This window comes from Astyanax mexicanus, chromosome 2 (genome assembly GCF_023375975.1).
Source record: "Astyanax mexicanus isolate ESR-SI-001 chromosome 2, AstMex3_surface, whole genome shotgun sequence".
NCBI classification, from domain to species: Eukaryota; Metazoa; Chordata; class Actinopteri; order Characiformes; family Acestrorhamphidae; genus Astyanax; species Astyanax mexicanus.
The window spans coordinates 9614673-9637338 of NC_064409.1; the positions used below are offsets into that span (position 1 = coordinate 9614673).

General features: G+C 36.3%; 1 protein-coding gene across 1 annotated transcript in view; it reads left to right on the top strand.

Annotated features, from left to right (window-relative positions):
- The window catches only part of ppfibp1a (PPFIA binding protein 1a), a 38126-nt gene extending 16268 nt beyond the window's left edge, over positions 1-21858 (top strand). Inside the window, exons 4-25 of the mRNA XM_022671200.2 lie at positions 1484-1573; positions 1741-1854; positions 2010-2120; positions 3619-3711; positions 6624-6741; positions 9035-9096; positions 9313-9397; positions 10808-10926; positions 11826-11926; positions 12109-12163; positions 12493-12661; positions 15257-15386; positions 15548-15679; positions 15767-15917; positions 16236-16347; positions 17253-17341; positions 17426-17548; positions 17664-17789; positions 18069-18257; positions 19664-19822; positions 20177-20242; positions 21199-21858. Of these exons, the coding sequence (XP_022526921.1) occupies positions 1484-1573; positions 1741-1854; positions 2010-2120; positions 3619-3711; positions 6624-6741; positions 9035-9096; positions 9313-9397; positions 10808-10926; positions 11826-11926; positions 12109-12163; positions 12493-12661; positions 15257-15386; positions 15548-15679; positions 15767-15917; positions 16236-16347; positions 17253-17341; positions 17426-17548; positions 17664-17789; positions 18069-18257; positions 19664-19822; positions 20177-20242; positions 21199-21264 (2460 nt within the window). The 3' untranslated portion in view covers positions 21265-21858. The remainder of the gene's footprint in view (positions 1-1483; positions 1574-1740; positions 1855-2009; positions 2121-3618; positions 3712-6623; positions 6742-9034; positions 9097-9312; positions 9398-10807; positions 10927-11825; positions 11927-12108; positions 12164-12492; positions 12662-15256; positions 15387-15547; positions 15680-15766; positions 15918-16235; positions 16348-17252; positions 17342-17425; positions 17549-17663; positions 17790-18068; positions 18258-19663; positions 19823-20176; positions 20243-21198) is intronic.
- Positions 21859-22666: the final 808 nt, after the last annotated feature.

A 22666-nucleotide genomic window follows, 5' to 3' on the forward strand; every position in this document is an offset into this window, starting at 1 on the left:
CTTGGCATCATGTTCTCCTCCACCAGTCTTACACACTGCTTTTGGATAACTTTATGCCTTTACTCCTGGTGCAAAATTGCAAGCAGTTCAACTTGGTTTGATGGCTTGTGATCATCTATCTTCCTCTTGATTATATTCCAGAGATTTTTAATTTGGTAAAATCAAAGAAACTCATAATTTTAAAGTGGTCTCTTATTTTTTTTTCAGAAATGTATTTTGTAATGGATCCTTATTTACTTGAATTTATATGCTGATATTTCCATCTCTTTGTAGATATTGTAGTTTTATGCATTATGTAGTTCACTATATAGGGAGCAAGGAGGTTTTGGAGATTCAGCGTGAAATATGCATGCATTGGAACATTTGTGTTTTTTATAAACATAAGCAGCATACATTTCATGACTATGGAAGCAATTACTTTTTGTTTTCATTAGAACAAAGTATATACTTTTATGCATTACTTTTAATTTTATTCAACTGTCCATCATAAGAAGCAAACGTGTGAAAAGTGTTTGTCTGTGGGTGGATGGAAACCAGTTTCCCTGTCTCTGTCTTTTCCTTATGTAATTCAAGTCTGGCTTATTATATGCAATTTCCACTTGCTGTGTAGAAACCCTGTGTGTGAAAATCATCTCAAATATTGTATCTCTTTAGTATTCCACTGAGTCAGGCTTGGAAAACCTTGTGACTCTGCAGTCTAAAGCATGTGATTTGTTGGGCAGCCCTGTTTTAATTTGTCTGCTCGTGTAGGAGAATTGAATCTTCGTGTTATCTTATTGTCTACTAGTGGCTATTAAAAGCTCCAGAGATCAAGACAATTGATAACGCAGTTGGAGAGTAAATCAGTAAATAAGAGTGAGCATGTTTTAGATTTGTGAATAATGAACTACCAAATCATATTGATTTGTTGTTTAAATACAAAATGTTGAAAAAAAAAAAAAAAAAGCTTTGTTGCGTTTATTAAGCTGAACTGGTGAATTTTGACTTGAAGTTTATAACAGTTTCCTCCAGTTGGCTGGTTTTCATTATTTTTATTTAAAAAACATAACCAGTTATCAATTTTTAACTAGTAGAAGTTTTCATGTAAATATTGGTGTCAGACAATTGGCCTTGCTCTCTCTCTGGGTGGGTAGATGGCGCTCTCTCCCCCATCACTCCTAGGGTGATACGCACAAGGCGTCTGTGAGCTGGTGTATCAGAACCGAGTCCCTGCACTTTCCTCCAAGTGCGCTGTGATGCTACTCGGAAATGCTGCATCAGCAGCAGTTCAAAAAGAGGCTGTGTTGACTTCACATGTATTGGAGGAGGCATGTGCTAGTCTTCACCCTCCTTGTTTTGGGGCATTACTAGTGATAGGCGGAATTCTTACAGTAAAGCTTATGTCAAACTTGTTTAGCATACAGCACAAATCACACCATCTTCCAAAGTGCAATTATTGTGCGAGTTTAGTGAAGCCTTACATTGCTCTTGTTTGTGTTTTTAGACCAATGGCCATGGGTCTACAGCAGGGGATTTGGTGTATCAGGAGAGACTCTCTCGGCTAGAGAGCGACAAGGAATGTCTGGTGCTTCAGGTGTGTAGACAAAAGATGAGCATGTTTTCCGTTTTGGATGATGGGTTTATTTGACCTGTTTTGTTCAGGCTGTAATGTCAAACCTCTCTACACACAGTAGGAATGCACTTTTGTAAGGAATTTGTACCCATCGTAATGTGGTGTTTTTATATTCTGTCTTTTCCCAGGTAAGCGTTCTGACAGATCAAGTGGAGGTCCAGGGAGAAAAGATAAGGGACCTAGATATGTGCCTTGAGGAACACCGGATGAAGCTTAATGCCACTGAAGAATTACTACAGCAGGTATGTAAACTCATATATATGAAAATATTGATTTAGCGTTCCAGCAATTAATAACAATTCATTTCAAAGTAAAAAATGAATCAAATGTGAGTCAAATGTTTGAGTACACATGCTAAAAATGGCATAAAATCTTTTTTTTCCCCCATACATTTTAGGAGTTGCTAAGCAGGAGTACATTAGAGACCCAGAAACTAGAGTTGTTGACGGAGATATCCAGCCTGAAACTGAAGCTGGCAACTGTTGACCGGGACAACAGGGAAAGTGAGGTAACGGACATGAACTCAAACAAAAAAGTCATTTTTAAAAATGTATATTTGTTTTGGTTGCAAAAATCATTTTATACTTTTGAACAAGTATAATTTTAGATTTTAGAGTTGAACAATTTTCTCATTTCAAAGGAATAGCTTTAATACATTAACTAGAAGTAAAAGCACAAGCCGTAGTTCCCCACACAGGCCTGGAATGTAATCTGTAGCACCTAATGGTTCATTAAAGGTTTTAAAGTGGTCAAATTTCACTAAAATATTTATAAGGAGAATAAATCAGATACATCTGGTCCATATGGAGCAGTTACTCAAGTGGAGCCACTTAAATTTATAATTCTGTCCAAGCAAAGGTAAAGTAAAGTGTTGAGCTCCTGAGCCATTTCCTGTCATAAAGCCATTTCACTCCGCTAATACTGAGCATACACTGCTACCATTCAGCACTCCACCGCTCATTCAGACTGGAGGACATGGGGGATTTTAGCTGAAGAGTGTGGATTTCAGAAGCCATAAATCCACTGGGGGCTGGAGTGTCTAAATGTCAAACAAGGGAAATGTGAATTTTTATTTTAGCTGTACTGGAGGAATCACTGAGCTGAGTGGTGTTTCCTGGTCTTTAATTGTAAATAAACTGTAGAGTCTACTTAAACACTTACATTTTAAAATTCAGCATTTAAGCAGTAGTTTTTACACTCTTTAAAATGAAGCAATGCCATAGAACAACCTCTTCTGATTACTTCTGATAACATCTGCAATATAGAAGTTTTAGATTGTGGGAAATGTTTTGCATTTTAGAAAGTAGGAAGAGCAGGATGACTGCACCAGACATCAACTATAGTAAAACTGTAATATTATACAGTTTTAAGCACTTTTATCCATTTGAGTGTCATTTAAGTAAGTTATACACAAAGTACTGTCCAACTTCTATTCCTAGACATGTTTTTACAGTGTTTAAATGGGCAAAATACTGCCTAATGTGTTGTTGTCACCTGGAATCTAGCAGTGCTACTTGGTAAACTACTAACAAGGATAATCTAGGACATAAGAAATGTGTGACTTATAATATTTGGTTAGATTGAACACAGAAGACTAGTAAATGATGTCAAACCTGATGTAGTAAATTCTAAAATCTTTATTTGACTTTTTTGGACATGTTTTGCAGTCAACTTGAGTGTGATCCCATTCCCACCTCCGACTTCTGAAGTAAATGGAACGCAGTGATGGATTTAAGCTGAGAACCTTTTAATGAACTCTTTATTTTAAGAGTGTTCCGTTCAGTATTAGAGACTACATTAACTGCAGTTGAAAGCAGTACATTTAAAGGGTTTCCATTTATCTTTTATACTCCCTACTCTTAGTCCCATTGCCAAGTATCTGTAGACGATAATTAAAGGTTATGCCTGTTGTGAAATAGCAGAACATTTACATCTATCCCGTTCCCCCCAACTCCTTCTACATTCTTGACCCTTTAACTCAGAGATAAGGCTGTGTGTCCCTGCAGGGCCTGTATCAGGAGCTGAGTGAAATGCGCCTCAGAATGGCTGCTGTGGAAACTGAGAAACTACAGCAGGAGAGAAGCCTGAAGTCAACCAAAGTAAGAGCGATTTATGGGCTGGTGCTAATGGGCTGTTTTTTGATTGTTTGGCTTATTAGTCCTTTAAAATTAGTCTGCGGTTATAAGCTGACTAAATAATTAAAAATATCTACATGTGTGTGTACATATACAGCTCTATATACAACTATAACATTTAATACCATATTAAACCACCATATTAAGGCCCAATCCCATTTCTCTTTTGTACCACTACTACTCCCCCTTGTTTTTACGTGTAACCCTTTCCTTGGAACAGAGGTAGAAGGGGAAGGGGTGAAATTCTCCCAGAAGAATTAGGGCAATTTTAATTTTATTTTATTTTCCTATTCCACCTTAAATGTACAACACATGGCAGAGACTGCAGCATTTAAGCTGGAGCTGAAAAAGTGAGACAAATTGCATGTTATAAAAAAATGAGGATGATTGCATATTTTCTGACTAAATATCAGAATATTTCAGATTTCTTGGTATTAAAAGAGCATTTAACCCCTTAACATGAGTTGTCCCATATACAGGCCACAGGCGTAGGTAATACAAAAGCCTTTTTTTCTGCAGTAAAATATATATATATATATATATATATATATATATATATATATATATATATATATATATATATATATATATATATAATTTCTATTACAGTTACAATTATGCTTTTCAGTATCATACATGAAAGCTTTTTATGTAATGCATAAATAGAAATACTCAAGATTTAGTGGTGTAATGTCAGGCAGACAATTGACAAAAAAAGCCTGGCCTGTTAAGAGGTTAAATCCCACAATCAGCTGTTTATATAGTTTTAAAGCTATAGAAGAAGGTAGGAACAGCAGCTGTACCCACGGGAAGCAGACATGGAAAGCATGGCTGAAATAATCGCTAACTAATCAGTAAAATAATCTACAGATTAGTTGACTATTAAAAAAAATCATTAGTTGCAGTTCTGTGTGGATCATCAAATTTCATACTGGTCTTGTGTGGCGTGTAGTTTAATAATTTGCTGTGTGTGTGTGTATATACAAAAGTATTGAATATGCACTTTTGACCTTATTGATCTGCCTTATATTGAGCAAATATTTTTTGTTGTGATGCGTGTTCACAATTGATTTGATGTTTCCCATTTAAAAACTACCAGATTTAGCTATTTTAGGTGCTATTTTATGTGTAAACCATTTGCATAAGATTTTGCTTAAGCTTGTGACTTGCATATCATAGCCTTTTCTAATATCTATATATAATATATTTTTTCAAAGCTCAATATTGCAGTAATGATTAAAAACAGCAATAACACTTGTGTAAATCTATATCCACTGTTTCTCTTGCACACTCTTGTCTCACTGTTCTTTCAGGTTTGTTTATGTGCCTGTTGCTCACTTTTCTTTTTCTTTTCCCCACTTCTCTTGCTCTCTGATGGCTGTAAACACTTTCTCTCTCAGTGTGGACCGTCACTGTGTCCAGCTGGGGGCTGTTCAGACTCTCTGAGAAAGGCTGGTAGTTTGGGTATTTCTCCGCTTCACCTGCTTTCTTTTCTTTTGTTCTTCTCATCCATCTGTGTCTAATACTGCTTCCGGACTCTGAAGTGCTTCCAGCCCTCGTGTGCTGCTCAGCCAGCCAGACTGTTTATCCTCACCACTGTGTCTGGTTTCTTCTAACCATGTGACTTAGAATGTGATTTAGAAAGCAGACGGTTTGAGTTGTGAAATCTGATTGGCTGATCTGGGCCCCATTTAAAGAGACATATGATTGTTCAAATCCTTTAAATTTAACAAAAGTTATTTAAAATAGCATTGTGCTGTTGATTTTCAATTACATTTAATTATTGTAGATTGTTAATATATTTTTCGCACTTTTAAGGCACACAAAAATCCTTTATTTTTCCCAAAAATCGACAGTGCACCTTGCATATATGAATTTTACCAGTCAGGTATTAAGGCGCAGTAAAGCCACTCTGCTAAAGTACAGCATTATAAAGGAGTTTCAGTGCTAACTGCAGCGCTAGCTCTTTTGCCGTTAAGAGGTGAATATATCAGAATGTAGTGTGTGTTTACTGTGTTAAAACAAGCTACATGAGACAAACTGCTAGCTGATAGCTTCCTGGCTTACTGGAACACTCAAGGTTCCTCAGTGTAGTGCTGTTGGGCGGCATTTACTAGCGCTAAGCACTGCTAAATTTTAGAAATGTAAGCTTACTATAAATAAACAGAAGCACTTTACCCACCCAAATGTGACTTTAAAGAAAATGTTTTTTTTGTTTGTTTACTTGGGCGCTTTCCCATTAGAAGGGAAACATGGCGACACCCTTGTTCCTTACTATTGATGCTTAAAATGCGCCTTATAATCCGGTGTAAAAAAAAATAGACATTCACTGATCGTACGCCTTATAATACAGTGCACCTTAAAATAGTCCAAAAATACAACATATGCTATTGAATCTGAAAAAAAAATTATTTATTGATTCATATGTATTAAAAAAATATAAATTTAACAAAAAATGCAACTACAGTTTAAAACTATTTATATGGAGCACAATATTGCTTAAAATAAATGAATCATTTTTCTGTGTTAGATATTCAGTCATTTCACTTATTTGGCTGCTTTTGTCCCAAACCATTTTGTTTGCTGAATATTCTGTGCATCCCTAGTATTTAAGATTAGTGCACCTCTAACAGCACCCCTGTTAGTATAATAAAAGCACTGTAGTACACACACTTCGCATCCTGTTGCATGATTAATTTATTTAATATTACATTTATCAGGACAGTTCATCCAGTGTTTTTAATGTAAGTAATGTATTCATTTGTGCAAATGGTCTTTTGTCCACCTACAATATCAAAGAAAATACCGACGTATGATTGGCTCTTAATTGTATTATGTGAAGTACAGTTAGATACTGAGAATGTTGTATTAAACAGGAGGACCTGATAACGGTGCAGAGGCAGCTGGAGGTGGCGGAGCAGGAGCTGAGGAACCTGAAGGAGAAGGTGTTACCGGAGGTCGTGACCGCAGAGGGAAGCCAGAGCAGAGAGAAAGGTACTGTTTTTCACATCTGCAAATCTTTTAAATTATCACATTAAATATAACAGAATAAACCTGTGTACATTTACACATTACACACTACACATTTAAAAGCAGCACTTGTTTGTTTTTTTTCTTCAATTAAAGAGGATTTGAGTGTATTTATTTTTTTTACAGTGAAAGCAAAGGGTTTGACTAAGTATCTACAGTTTTATTGTGCATCACACTGGTTTGGCCTTAATTTTATTGTTGTAGCTCTAATGAAATCCACCTGATTCTCATATTCAGAAGCTCAGGCAGGTCTAATAAACGTAATTGGGTGTTTTTATTCTTTAAGAGGGCCTAATTTAATACTGTTCAAGATTATGGCCTGTTAACAGACTGTGAGTAAAGTGACAGTAACAGAAAAGCTCATCACTGGAAACAAATCAAGCACTTTAGATCATCATGTTAATAATTAATTGGTTGTGTATCTTTGTGTGTGTTTATTTATACAGAAAATGTACACAACATTTGTTTTGTCATTCTACTGATGGAAAAAAATTGCATTATGAAATAGTGAACTATTCAAAACTGACCACAGTACACAGTAGGCAGTAGATTAGATCACTGAGTTTAGTCTAGTTTTGCTGCAAACACTTTTAAAATCTCAAAAACTGTATATCTGTTGTACTTATTACACAAATATGCATATTTTACCACAATCATTGCTGCTTGTTTCCAAAAATGTTTTTTTCTTGTTTTTTTTTCTATTAAATGATGATCAAATCAGCTGCTGCTCACCTCTTACCCCTCCACAATATTTTTTTTTCACTGGGTGACTTTATGTGGCCTCCGAAAAGAGTTTAGCCATGCTTGGAAGTCATATGTGTCTCAAGTTAGTCAGAATGAAATCAGATTGTTGAGTGGGATGGAATATTTGCATTTATTACTGGTGTTTGGACTGTACTGGGAGTTCTGGGAGGAGTTTTGTTTGTTAAATGGGCTTTGGAGAGATTGATGTGGCTTAAGCTCTTTGGATTTGTCTTGTGTGCATTTACACTTGCATTGGTATGTGGCTTTACCTTTTTTTGTGTACTTAAAACTGGTGAAATGACCAGCTGTAAGTGTTTCCACGGGTAAGTTTTTCATTTGTCCTTGTTTGCCCGAGCAAGCTAATGTTTACTTCACCTTGAGATTACATCTGTTTCTGCATTGTACTGACGGAAGTTACTTACCTGGACTGCACACACAAAAAACAGGGTTGTCTTAATTCACATTAAGATTATTTAAATTTATTTAAAGTTTACTTTGTGTGTGTGTGTGTGTGTGTATATGTATATATGTATATGTGTGTGTGTATATATATATATATATATATATATATATATATATATATATATATATATATATATATATATATATATATATATATATATATATATATATATATATATATATATATATAATATTATTATTATTATTATTATTATTAGTAGTAGTAGTAGTATTAGTAGTAGTAGTAGTAGTAGTAGTAGTAGTAGTAGTATCATGACATTCTGGATCATTGACTTCTGTTACAAATCTGATCAAATTCATGTTTTTTTTAAATATCTCAGGTAGGGGTGTGACATAAATTGTATGCAATAATAAAAAAAAAATTAATTTTTATCGCTAAGAGTATCGTAAGCGCGAACAATACCATAAAATATTGTGATATTATTTCATGGCCATATCGCCCACCCCTGTGTGCGTGTGTGCGCGCGTGCATGTATGTATGCATGTATGTACCAGAAAAACTCATTCAGAAACTGAAGTGGTCTCTTCATTTTTTCCAGAGCTGTATTTATTTTTGATTGATGGCACACAGTGTTATGAATGGGACTTGCTGCATTACCACATTGTGCAGTGCTACACATTCATGTGTTTCTGCAAAAACAAATTCATATCATGTCCAGACAGGAGTTCTGAAGCGGACAAGATTTTTCCGCTACAGGCATCACTGCCTTGTCTGTTCACTGTAATTTATTGAACATAACTTGGCACACTTGCAGTATGGGACGTACTATATATACAGTACAGTACTGTTACGTAAACTGTTGACGTCTTGTATTTTCTGTAAACAGACTGTTATGTTTTTTATGTTTGAAAAAAAAGTGTTGATAAATGCCTTGTGATTTTCTCTATAATAATTTGCATATATAGTACCTAATTTTATTAGAGTAGTAGAACAACCTGTCTCACAATAAGTTATTTGTTGTTTGAGTTTTTTTTTTATTCCAGTGCTGTATTATGTCTAAACTCTGTGTAATGTGTTGTGCTTTTTTAGAAATGGAAGTGCAGAGAATGAGACGGGCTGTGGAGTCTTTAATGGCGGCCAATGATGAGAAGGTGATCAGTCTACTGTGAACTGTATTATATTAGTTAGACACCATTTTTTAAGACGGTGTAAGATGCTGTGGTTGAAATCATTTATTTAAAAGTCATTATTTAGGTTTCAGGTTTGATAACTGGTATAATAAATCAGTACAAATAAAATGTTATATAAAAATAATTATATTAAAATGCAGAAAAGATCAGTGCTGAAGTGTTTTGGATTTCCCTCAGGATCGTAAGATTGAGGAGCTGCAGCAGTCACTGTTGCGCTTCAGGAAAGTGCAGGACATGGTGATGTCAGTACAGGGACAGAAAGGTGAGAACTTGAACACAGCAGGATTTGCTGTACTCAGACTAATATTTTAAACACATTTAATTTTCTCCAAGATTCTGACGTTTACTGTTGATGTTTAGATTTTTTATTTGTTGAGGTTACCAGGACAATGGGCCATTATTATAAGAGCAGATCTTTCAACATTCAACATTTCTGCAGTTTAAAAACACATCATGTTAGGACTTTGCCTAAAAAAAAAAATTAAAGACAATTCTTTTAAGCATATGCCTATGCTCAAATGACCTCATCAATGAATCAATCAATAAAATAAAAACTTGGTTATATACTCTTAACAGTAAATATAGCCTATTTTAAGCAAAAAGATAACTCCGGAAAACAGGAATTGAAGTGGCTGGTGTTGAAAATACCCATTTTAAATAGCTTATATCTATAAAAATATAACTATTTACACACACCTCTCTCCTGAACTCTGTTTATTTTGGTGAATAAAGCTCTTCTGATTACTTACAGTCAGCTTAGCTTCCCATTATTTACATAGATGTGTCTGTAATTAGGCAGAGCTGTTCCAAGTTTGCCATGGCATGTATGTTGCGTTTGGCCTCGCCCAAAATTGGCATCAGAAATTAGCGATTGAAATCGTCCCTAAAAAACACTGATCGGTCCATCACTAGGCTCAAGGGTTTTCAAAATTAGCTGATTTTATTAACTGATTATACACTGATGATCATGGATGTTCCGTAAAACATACACTACAGCCTTAACAAACACCTGACCTCAAACCATTTACACACCTGATTAGGGGAGTAAACCCTGATGTGCCAAAAGACATGGTAGGACTGATTTAGACATGGATTATTGCAGTTTGACAGGTCTGTCCTGAGGCCTAGTAGTTCCAGATGGGAGTGACATAATTTTCTGAAGTTGCAGGAATACCTCATAGAAGTGGACAGCACTGGGTGGTAATTATCATGATCAGCAGAATCTGGCTAGAATTTAAATATCACTTGCATGTCCTGAGAGTCAGTCTGACATATGTATTAAGATGCAGTAAAGCTGTTCTGGTGGCTTGTGGTGGGTCAACAGCCTACTAGATATTTGTTCTTGGCACTGACACCAGGGTAATGTTTGTCGTGTCATCCATATATACAAGTGTACATTGGAATGATCTGAGCTCAAACTTTTCTCAATCTTCTTAATCATTGGTTTGTTTGGTATATACTCTAGTCAGTGTCACTTGATATAGTTTAATTTTTGATTAATAACTTAATTTTTAGATCCAGCCCTAAGACAGGATAAAATGCCAATCCTCAAGTCTGACTCCTCAATACTGTTTTAATGAAATACCTAATGGATTTTTTTTTGATGTTCGTATTAAAGGCCTAAGTGTCTTTTTTCCAACATAATAACCATCTGATCTGCTTTCTGATCCAGTTTCAGACAAGGCTAAGGAAGAGGACATTAGAATGGGTCTGTATGAAGGTTTCGCTGTAGCCTCAGCAGCCACACTTACTGAAGGCGTTTCTCTGGGAGGTGCAGAGGAGACTGATGAGGTACAGCCTACACACTGTGTGTCTCTCTCTCTCAACACACACACACACACACACACAAACCCACACTATGCACAGGATGTCCTTCAGACTTCCTCTAGGACATTAGGATGTCCAGCTCCTTTGTCTTCATTTCTTGGGAGTGTTTCTCATTGTTTGTAAACTGGCATCGAAGTTAAATGGTCTTTTACAAAGTGTTTCTTTGAGAGACAGTGCAGGGGAACTGTTTTTTCTGTGTTTAAGGAATCTTTTTAAACATTCAGTGACTGTGAAAAGCAGTATAAAAACGTTAATTTGAGAACCTTTTTTATATTGTGTGACAGTGGTTTAAACTGTGGAATGGTTCTTATCCCTCTATGGCATCAATTACATTTATCAATAATATTATATTTTATGGTTGTAGATATGGCTTGTAACAATATTTCAAAAATAAAGAAACACATAAATATACAGTACAGTATGGTGTTACAACCAAAAAAAAATATTGGTTGTTGCCTGGGGGCAACACTGTGCTGTAGAGGGTTAATACTCATGCACCACTCTCTAGAGAACAACCTGTTGAATAGCCTTGTAGAAAACTATTTTGTAGAACTCTAATTACGCTCTTAAACTATGCTGATGTCAATTATGAAATTAATTTGTGAATTTGTTTGTTTGTTTGTTTGTTATTGGTTTTATCTACATTTTATTAATGACTTTTACAATTAAAGATGCCATGATTAAAGTATACAATATTATTAAAACAAACAGAAAATCCCACTATTTTTCCCAGCATTTTTTTTAAATAGATAAACCTACAACAAAGATCCATATAAGAACCCTTATTGGAAAGCGTGCACACACCATATTGTCATTCGTTCTTTTTTTTCTTGTTCTCTTGTTCCTCTCCTCACTCTCTACAGCCTCAGCTGATTCCATGTACTGAGCTCCTCTCTGACTCTGAGCTTTCCATCATATCCGACTCCAAACCAGCGGGTCTCACAGAACCAGGTCCTGCACACAGGTCTCGTTTTTTTGGTTACCTTTCAACTTGGTAAATGTCTGTCTGAATTTCAGCTTAGATTTTTAAGCTGCTGTGGCACGCAGAGACCCTTCAGCGAGTTCCATTAGCGATGTTTAATAAAATACATCCTGTTTTCTTTGTATGGGAACTAAAGTTATTTTTGGCATTTTTCCTGATTGTAGGTCTACTGATGGACTTGGGTCAGAAAGCACAGTCCCTGCTGCCGTCAGAGAGGAGGTACTCTCTCTAAATACAGCTTCCCTTCCTTACTTAAAAAAGAAAACATTCTGATAAGAGCTTTCTTGAAGTAAAATAATTTTAAGCCTTTGGCGCCCCCTGTTGACTGTAAGTGCAACTACACCCAGAGTATTTTACAAGTATTCCAATCGATTGCACTTTGTTCTTTTTAAGGTGCAAATTATTTAGCTTTAGCTGAATTAGCTTATTCTGATTAACTGAGCAAGTTTACTAATGGGTTATTACATATTAGCATTAGCACACTACTTAAGAGGCTAAGTTGGGTATTCGTTTTAAGTATGTGCATTGATGACTTGCTTTTTTTTCAGGTTGAAGTTGATGGAGATAGCAAAAAGAACTCTCCATCAGCCCCCAGCTCAATTCAACCCAGCCCAGGAGAGAACGACAGCTTCGGCACCAGAAAAAGTCGCTCCTCGTTTGGAAGGGGATTTTTCAAGATCCGAAGTGGAAAGAGGACAGCCAGTGCTCCAAACCTGGGTCAGTTGTGGCTCATTAACAGTCAGTATTGACTGATAAATACTTACTTTTGTTTACAGTTGTGGTATTGGATAAACGTTCTAATTCGGGTTTACTTAAAGTTTATTTAGAATTTTTAGTAGTTATACAGGAGTTTTAGTATAGTTCTCCAGCACTGAGGCTGAAACAATATTAGAATTAGCCACTAAACGCGCTAACCACTCTTTTACCATTTAGAGGTGAGTATATTGTATTGAACAGTAGCCTGCGCGTTTTACCGTGTTAAAACAAGCTACGTGGGACAAACTGCTAGATAATAGGACCCTGGGTTACGGGAACACTTAGAGTTCATCAGTGTAGCGCTGTCGGGTGGCATTTACTAGTGCTAATTGCGTCTAGCAGTTAGCCGCTAATGCTAATGCTACTTCACCCAGCCTTAGTGGAAATCTGCAAATCTAAGCTTACTGTAAATAAATGAAAGCACTTTACTCAACCAAATAAAGATTTCTGGAGAGAAATCTGTGTAGATTTACATCAAGCGCTCGTTTAACTTAAAAAAAAATAAAAATAATTTTTGTAATTAGCTTAGCATTACTTAACTTACACCCGCCAACCCCCAGCGGCGAGACCTGCTGAATTAGAAGGAAAACATGGCGACACACCTTTTCCTTACTAGTGTCGCATAAAACTCCTTATAATTTGGTGCACCTTATAGTATAAAAAATACGGCAAATAACGCTAAATAGAATGACTTTTAATAGAATGATGTTCTTGCTCAATTTACGCCTCACTAGCTCAGAGATCATGTTTGATTGATTGCACTTGACCTCGGTCACTGTTTTCTCAGAGTTTCTATATGTTTTGTCTTTATGTTTGGGAGTGTGTATGAGTAGGAGTGTGATGTATTAGTAAGTAAGTGTTTGTCTATGTCTGTCCTGTCTCACTGTCCACTCAATGTGCCTGTCTTGTCCTCTTCTCCTCTGTTCTCTGTGACGTGTTGAAGACCGCAGCCGAAGTGCGAGTGCACCCATGTTAGGTACAGTACAGTACGTAGATGGTCTGCAGATGGTGGTTCAGAATCAAATGGTTATTAAATGCTGATTTGAGATCCATTTTTCTTGCTGTATTATTAAAGGAATACTGCAATATTGGTTTAAACTAGATTTCTTTCTCGCAAAAGACAGAATACTTACCTAATAGAACATTTTACTTTTATGGCATTTGCTAACTAATTCTAAACTGTGCACTACATATAGAGAAAACCTTTATTTTAGTAAAGACATAAGCAATGACCTAAGTAATGACATAAGTTTGAGGTGCCTGAGAAAATAACAGGCTGTTTAAATGACAGCTCAGCAAGGCTGGATTTTGTGTTTATACTAACTTCCTCTCTGTCTATGTGAGACATGCTTTAGCACCCCATTACTCCACCCACATCTCCCTAACATGTTTTTACTCCACCCCAGTGTCTTTCTGACTAAAATACATGGCGGTTGCTTCTAAGTTTTATCAATGTATCACTTTGGGCAAAAAAAAGGTTAAAATAAGTTAATAAAAAGGAAACATAAATCTAAATAATGCTCCTAACATTTTGTTATCATTTAAAGAACAGAGTAAATCAATGCAGTTTTAGCATGGATAGCAGAGACAGCTAAACACTAACACAGGTAGTGACTGATAAACTTATAAGAGCTTATAATGAAGAAAAATTAGACCGTGACTTCATATTTGAGTAAAATGCTAACACTATCACACAGGAGTTTGATACCTGATCTGCCTAAACATGCTTCTAAGCCTAGAAAATGTAAATTGTGAGTTTGTAACATTAAAAAAATTAGGAATCTCTATTAAAAAGATTTTCATTTATATTCATTTCCTCTTATCGATTAGATGTCTTTTTTTTTTAATCCTTAATAAAAAGTGCCAGAACATGATTTGAAGTTTTCAACCATACACGTTTGATGAAGAACATATAAATCAGGTTAAAATTGCTGGAGAACATCTTTTAAAATCTTGAATCAGCAGGTTTTGAACATTTTTTTTTCTCAAAGAATGAGCTTGATATGTAAGCGGTTGCTGTAAGATGTTGCTAAATGTTTTTTTCCAGACATCACAGACTAGTTGTATTAGTTAAACTGCTTATTTCATATTTAAGGAGTCAAATGTATAAGACTCTTATTGCAACCTTACATCAATTCAAGTAGCATAACTGGCTGTTTTTAATTTTTGAAGGAGGAATCTGACCCCATCTGCAATGATGCCATTAAGAACCACAGTTCAGAACTAGTTCTAGTATAATAACCAATTCATCTCAAAGATGAAAGGATGAAGCAGTACTTTCTGCATGTGCTGTTTACTCAGTGTTTTTTGTGGTCTTCTGCTACAATGCTCCTTTACTTTATCTATTTATTTCTTTTTTTTGCATAGTGTGTTGATAGGTGGTGTTCTTTGTACACCTGGACCAAGTATCCAGCAAAGGATAAAATATGACCTGAACAGAATAATTTTGGTCCTGTCTGCTTTGCATGAACGGTTATTGAAACTGAATTCTCTTTGTGCATTTTTGGTAGTGTAGTCTTCATCACCAGTGTGGCTTATTTTGTAATGTTTGCACAGCTGAGGCTGAGCGGAAAAGAACTGAGCACTTGGATTTGGCTGGCACTTCATCTCCAAAACCAAAGGAGGGGGAGAAATTCTCACCAGAGACCAAGAAGAAAGTGAAGGGCATCCGCAAGTTTTTGGGAATGTAGGTGTTCTTTATTATGTCGGCCTATTTCTGCAGAAAACAATCACAGCCAGATACAAGTTATAGCCTACAAAATAAAGGGTATTTTCTTGACTATTATTTTTTTTTTCTCTTTCCTATATCTGATTAAATCAAAGTTAATCATGTTTGTTGTTTCACAGAATGAGGAGGAGCCAGTCCACTTCCTTTAACCTGGATGATGCTCCTGAGTCAGAGTTCAAAAGGGGAGGAGTCAGAGCCACAGCTGGACCCAGGCTAGGTTGGTCACATGACTTGCAGCGCGGTAACAATAAGTAAGTGTACGCCAAATCTGTAATGTAACATAACTCTTATTCTCTCCATGTTTTTGTTAATGATTTGTAATTTCTGCCTCTCTGCAGTGAGCTGGACACTCCGTTTGCACGCTGGAGTAAAGAGCAGGTGTGCATGTGGCTGCAGGACCAGGGTTTGGGTCTTTACCTCAACCATGCTCAGCAGTGGATCCGCTCAGGGCAGACGCTGTTAAACGCCTCACAGCATGACCTGGAAAAGGTTGGAAGTCAAAGATCCCAGTTTTTTAGTGTTTCTCAATCCTGGTCCTGGATGCACCCTGCCCTGCACATTTTAGTACTTACCCTGCAACCTTCACACACTTTATACAAATGATCAGTCCTTTAACAAGCCCTTTCAGAGTATCAGGTGTGTGTTAAAGCAGGAAAACTTAAAAAAAAATTAGCAGGGCAAGGTGACTCCAGGACTACAAAACCAGTGTTTCATAAACAGACACATATTTGTATCAGGTGTTGTAAATCAAATGTAAATGTAAATCAGATAATTGTTGTAATAATATGTTTGTTGTGTGTATTGTAGGAACTGGGCATCAGGCATCCTCTCCACAGAAAGAAACTGCAGCTGGCCCTTCAGGCTCTGGGGTCAGAGGAGGATGACTCCATGGGCAAACTGGACTTCAACTGGGTGACTCGTGAGTGATAATTAAACAAAGGCTCAGTTCTATTACTTATTTGTACCCTTACCCCTTGTTTTAACTGTGTTGCAAGGGAAGACTGGTTGAAATCCTCTCCCAACAACTTCCCAAATTCCAAATAGAAATATTTTTTAGAGCATTTATTTGCAGAAAATGAGAAATGGCTGAAACAAACAAAAAAGACGCAGAGCTTTCAGACCTTAAATAGTGCAAAGAAATAACAACAGACATAACACTGGTTTTCACAGTTTTCATGCATCTTAGCATCATGTTCTCCTGCACCACTCTAACACACTGCTTTTGAATAACTTTATGCCACTCCATCTATGTCATTTTCCCTTTCAGGCAGTTCAGCTTGGTTTGATGACCTGTGATCATCCATCTTCCTCTTGTTTATATTTCAGAGGTTTTCAGTTAGGTAAAATCAAAGAAATTTACCATGAAGTGGTCTCTTATTTTTTTCCAGAGCTGTATTCATCCACCCCTAACTAAATGCATCAGCCTTAGTAACGTCTGCTGCACCATTTAAGGTGGAATATTGAGCTATATTGAGCTACCATTAGCAATCTATTCGTTTGTAGTTTATTAGTTTTATATAAGTGAAAAACAATACATTGAAACTGCAATTACACTAAGGTAATGCAATAGTTATCACTGTTTTTAACTTACTACAGTTGTGTGTCTCGTAGTTCAGTTGTACAAACCCTCCATTTGGAGTGAGCCTTTAAAAATACATTTCTGTTTTGAGGTCGTGTAACCCTAAGAACCACGACTCTAGGCGTGAAAGTGTAAAACGGAAGGGTGGGGCTACATGGTAGGGGACAGGGGTGAAATGGGATTGGGTCTAGGGCTGGTTTAGGGCTAACTGTCCCTCCCTCTCTCTCTCTCTCTCTTTCTCTAAGGGTGGCTGGATGATATTGGGCTTCCTCAGTACAAATCTCAGTTTGATGAGGGTCGAGTGGATGGAAGAATGCTTCACTTCATGACTGTAGTAAGTTTAATGTTTCCTCACTCCAAGTTCTTCTCATAACAAACATATTTTGATGAGTATTAATGTCTGACTGTCTCTGGGCAGGATGATTTGCTGGGTCTGAAGGTGGGCAGTGTGCTTCACCATCTCAGCATTAAGAGGGCCATCCAGGTGCTGCGGATCAACCACTACGAGCCCAACTGCCTCCGCCGGAGACCCTCCAATGAGGTCCCAGCCCCCTACACAAACAGAAACTCAGTATTTTACATACAGAATTTAGGGCAAGTCTATATTTATTCATTATTTTAGAATGGCTAAAGTTGTGACTGTCTTCTCTGTGCAGAATAATATCACACCAGCAGAAGTGTGCGAGTGGACCAATCACAGAGTAATGGAGTGGCTGCGCTCTGTGGACTTGGCTGAATATGCACCCAACCTAAGAGGAAGTGGGGTGCATGGTGGTCTGATGGTACGTACATGATGGAAAAAACAGATAAAATAGAAAAGAGAATAAGAAAATGTGCACAAAGATATATTTACACAAGTTTGTGTTTCTACATTGTCATCCATTGAGATTTTTTTACTTCTCTTTTAGCTCCATTAGATTAAAGTCTATATTGCAAGGTTTGGATCAACAGTACAAAACTTTTCTGTTCTGCACAGAAAATAACTTGGCTATCCACAAATAAGACATTTTATTAAAAAATAAAGTTTAATGACTTCATTCCAATGTTTTTCCTGTCAACAGGTTTTAGAGCCTCGGTTCAATGTCGAGTCCATGGCCCTCCTCTTGAACATCCCACCCAGCAAAACCCTGTTGAGGCGTCACCTGGCAACCCACTTTCACCTCCTGATTGGTGGAGAAGCGCAGAGACTCAAGCAGGAATGTTTGGAGAACCCTGACTACACACTGCTCACGGCCACGGCCAAAGTCAAGGTACTGACTGCTATATACTTACAGGGATAGTGCTCAACCTGACAGATACACAGATTACAGAGATACACGGCCAGATCTACATTATGAATGTCCTCAGTGACTACTCAGGAGCACCCTTAATGGATGGATAAGGTGCACAAAATATTGCTGCTAACACACTTCTTGCCAGAGGTGTACAAATACTTCATTAACTTACTTGAGTAAAAAGTTTATCTATACTTTTCATGGAGTAATTAGTTTTCAAATTACTTTTTACTTCTACTTCTTACATTTTCACACAATTATCTGAACTTTCTAATCCTTACATTTTGAACATAAACTTGTTACTCCTATATCATTTCAGACTGTTTTTATTCCGACTTCTCATCATTCAAAAAAACATATCCAGATAAATCTCTATCCAGATAAAAACAGTACTTTTACACTTTTACTTAAGTAAAAAGCTTGAATTCATTCTTCAACTTCTACTAGGTATTTTTAAACCCTAGCTAGTGTCTAGACTTCTACCTGAGTAATGAATGAGAATAGTTTTAACACCTTTGGTTTTGGTTTTAGTCTAACACCCTTTGCTTGCAGAAGATTATAACAAAACTGTTTAAGATGATTAACAAGTTGATTTTTCTTTATTTTCTTTTCGTTGTTGGATTTTGAACATTGTATTTATTGTGTGTCAGCCCTATTGATTTTGTGCTAATTAATCGGCCCATTAGTTGACAACACTAAGTAGTTGACAATTACTTAGTGGCAATATTTTTCTAAAATTATTCTAAACATAAAATGAAGCAAACAATAATTATATTAAATTAAATAATGAGTCTTTTTTTCATTTGTGCTCTCCCTGCAATTGCATTACGCCCCACTAGGGGGGCATGTTCCCTGCAGTTTGAATACCGTTGCTTCTAAGGCGAATATTAATCTATAGTTTGAAGTGAAATTAAAAGAAATGCAAATGACCCCTTCCTTTAATTCAATTAAAGGAAACAAGACTCGGTAGAAAGAACCGATCCTCCTCTGGTCAACCCAGGGCGCACAAACAAATAACAGAACAATATATAACTATAACTAATGTAGAAACAGCTCAGTTTTAAAGTCCAGACAGTTTAACCATCCATATGAATTAAATATCTCTCTTAAATTAAAGATAGATACATAAATATGTTAATATAGAATAGTACAATCCCACAGTTTTTCCACAGTGCTTTGAAGCAATGAATGTGTGGTTGTAACTGGGAAAGAGGAAAAACAAGCTGTAATTACTTTAAGAGGCTCTCCAGCTCTTCCAAATGAACATGTGCATGTAGTTTTAAAAAACAAGCAGACACTGGATACAACGTTGATTTCAGTTTGGCTCTGGCTGGTTTTTGTCTCTTTTTCTTTTCTAATAATACCTGTAATCTTGTCTCTAGCCGAGACGCCTGTCGTTTGGAGGGTTTGGGACGTTGCGGAGGAAGCGTCAGGAGGACAGTGAGGAGTATGTGTGTCCCATGGATGTGCAGATGCCCCAGAGCAGCAGCTTCCACAGAGGTCTGCCCATGTACGAGGATGAACTGGACCGACTGGAGCAGGTGTTAACACTTCTCCTTCTGATCATCACGAGCAAAGAGACTGATGTATATCAGTACCTCAGTGCCAGATGGCTCTTGGTTACAGTTGTTTATGTAACAGACCTGCTTAGGCATTAAAACCCATCCCGTTTGCAGATGTTGCTTTTACACACATTTAAACATTTAAAGCCCATTATAATCACATTCACAAGACACATGATGTGATTGGATTTGGATGGAAGGCAAGGGCATGGCTGAATACTGAATACGATTCTTGTATTCATATACAGAATCGTTAATGCTTAGTGTAAATAAATGTGTAGATTTTTGTTTTGTTTTGTTTTACATTTAAAATGCTGTTTTCTATGCTTGTAGATGGAGGACTCTGAGGGCACAGTGAGGCAGATCGGAGCCTTCTCAGAAGGGATCAATAATCTGACTGTAAGATATATAAATTGTCATGCACACACTTTCTGAAACTTCATTTGCTTTCTGAAACTTTAAAAGGTGATATTTTTTTATGTTTTTACAAGAAAAAAGAAAAGGGTATTTATCTTGTAGGAGGAAGTTTCAGTGGAAAATACCCAGTGATATTTTGATTCTAATTTGATTTAGATTTTCCTATCCTGAGTAAGATGTTTTGGAGTGTTTTGGAAGCAAGTCTTCAGTTAGATCTTTGTTTGTTGGCCAGTTTGCACTATTTTGGGTCACTATTTCCACTATATCATAAACAATGCTGCTATTTTAATGTTGAAATTGAAAGGCCGTGCACAAGCATGTCTTTACATTGGAGTAAGTTGCAGCTGTGGGACCCAACTGAAGTTAGCAGCCTAAGTGTTATAAAAGAGGCAAATGTAGATCAAGAATTAAAGTATTTTATATATAATTACTCATCTATGCAAAGGTAGAGTGCAGGCCTACCCTTGCACACTCTTTCAGTCACGTTTACATGCAGCTCATAATGCGATTACTACAGAACATTATTGTCAGTAATGCGATCAATGTGTTTACATGACCTTGGGCAATCAGATAATGGGAAAATTATCAGATTTTTTATCTTTGCAAATAATCTCACAGAAAGACACGACACGCATCATTTAAAACACATTGATACACGTCATCCTGGTACCAGGGTCTATTTTCACTTATACACAGACTAAGAAATCCAAGAATACTCTGGTTAAGAGTATACTAAGGACTGAGTAAAATGAGCTAAATTAATGAGCTAAAATTTAGCTCCCTTTATCAGATTACTTCGATCTGAGAAATCAAGAGTATGCTGTTTGAATAATCAGATAATTGCAGTAATCCGACGATGAACAGATTTTTATGTGCATGTAAATGCATTCACTTGTCACAACTCACCATTCTCTGCTTCTCTTGGTTCTGTTATCTAGAGCATGCTGAAGGAGGATGAGCTCTTCAAGGAAATATCATCTGATGCTAATGAGTCCAGCGCATGAAGAACCGGCCTGTCCATCACCAGTTTGGTTCATTGCTCCATAACTGGATGAAGCCGTGTAGCCGAGTCCAGTGTTGTGACGTTTTTCCATGAAAGGTGTATACACAGCGCCACCTGGGGAGAGCTTTACTATTCTATAAGCATACTGTGGTGCAATACCTTCATAATGATCAGCAAGTATGACCAGAAGTATTTCACAGGAACAGTGTTATTTATTAGCTTTTTACCATCTGCAGTATAATAAACAGTGTTACAGTATTTATCAGATCAGGGCCAAACTAAAACCAAACCAAACCAAAGACTGCCACTGACAATGACCAAAGACATTTAAAACACTTACTTTTCACTTAGCACTTCCCTTTTATATCAGCTATATTTTAACATACACACTTTTGCATATCGTCGCATGTGTTAGTCAGTACTAAATGTGAACACTTGGTACATGGCAGGTGCATTTGGGAGGGGAATACAGTAATATTCTCATTAAAAGCATTTAACCTGTGAAGCAGTGAAAATGAATAAATGAATGAATGAATGCAAATGTACTCTGTTTTTAGGGGTTTTAAAATCAATAAAATGTTGTGAATGTTCTTAATCTGTCACATGCTTGTCTTTTTTACACTCAACCAGTTTTAAAAAACTCCTTGAAATGACTTTAATTACTACGTTATGAGCACCAAGGCAAATTCCTAGATTGTGTAAAATAATTGGCAAATTATCAGAGAAAGGCTAAAATAATGTATAATAGCAGTGCAGTTATTTAAGTAGTTCAGAGTTAAAGGATGTGTGATAAAAAAAAATAAAGCAATGAAGTAGTACGAAGTCCAGCTGACTAAACAGTTTGGTGTACGAATAATTAACAAAATTCAATTAAAAGAAAAAAACAGGGTCAGTTTCCTACACCGTGCTTTAGCCTAGTCCTGGATTACACTGCTCTTCAAATGGGAACTTTCTATTAAAAGGAAAAGCCAGTTTATGACTTTAGATTTAAATCTTAATCTTCAAAACTGTAAATGTTTCTTTTTAATATTACTTATAGTAATTTATAGATATTACTTTAAATGAATTTTACAAGTTTTTCTTATATTGTCAAACGTTTTTTTTTTTTAAATATACATTTAACAGTATAAAGTACATTCACTAAGCACCTTATAATAATTATACTAATGCAAAATTCTCTCTAAATTAATGAAATTATAAATAAAATTGTAGCCCATCCATCTAATGGCTGTAGTCTGGATTGATTTTCTGCTCACCAAAACTGTACACAGTGGTTAGCTGGGATACTGTAGCTTTTTTGTTGGCTCCAACTAATCAGACCATTTGTCATTTATCTCTCTCTCTCTCTCTGAAAATAAGTCATTTTTGTCCACAGAATGTTTTCTCACTGTTTTTCTATATTC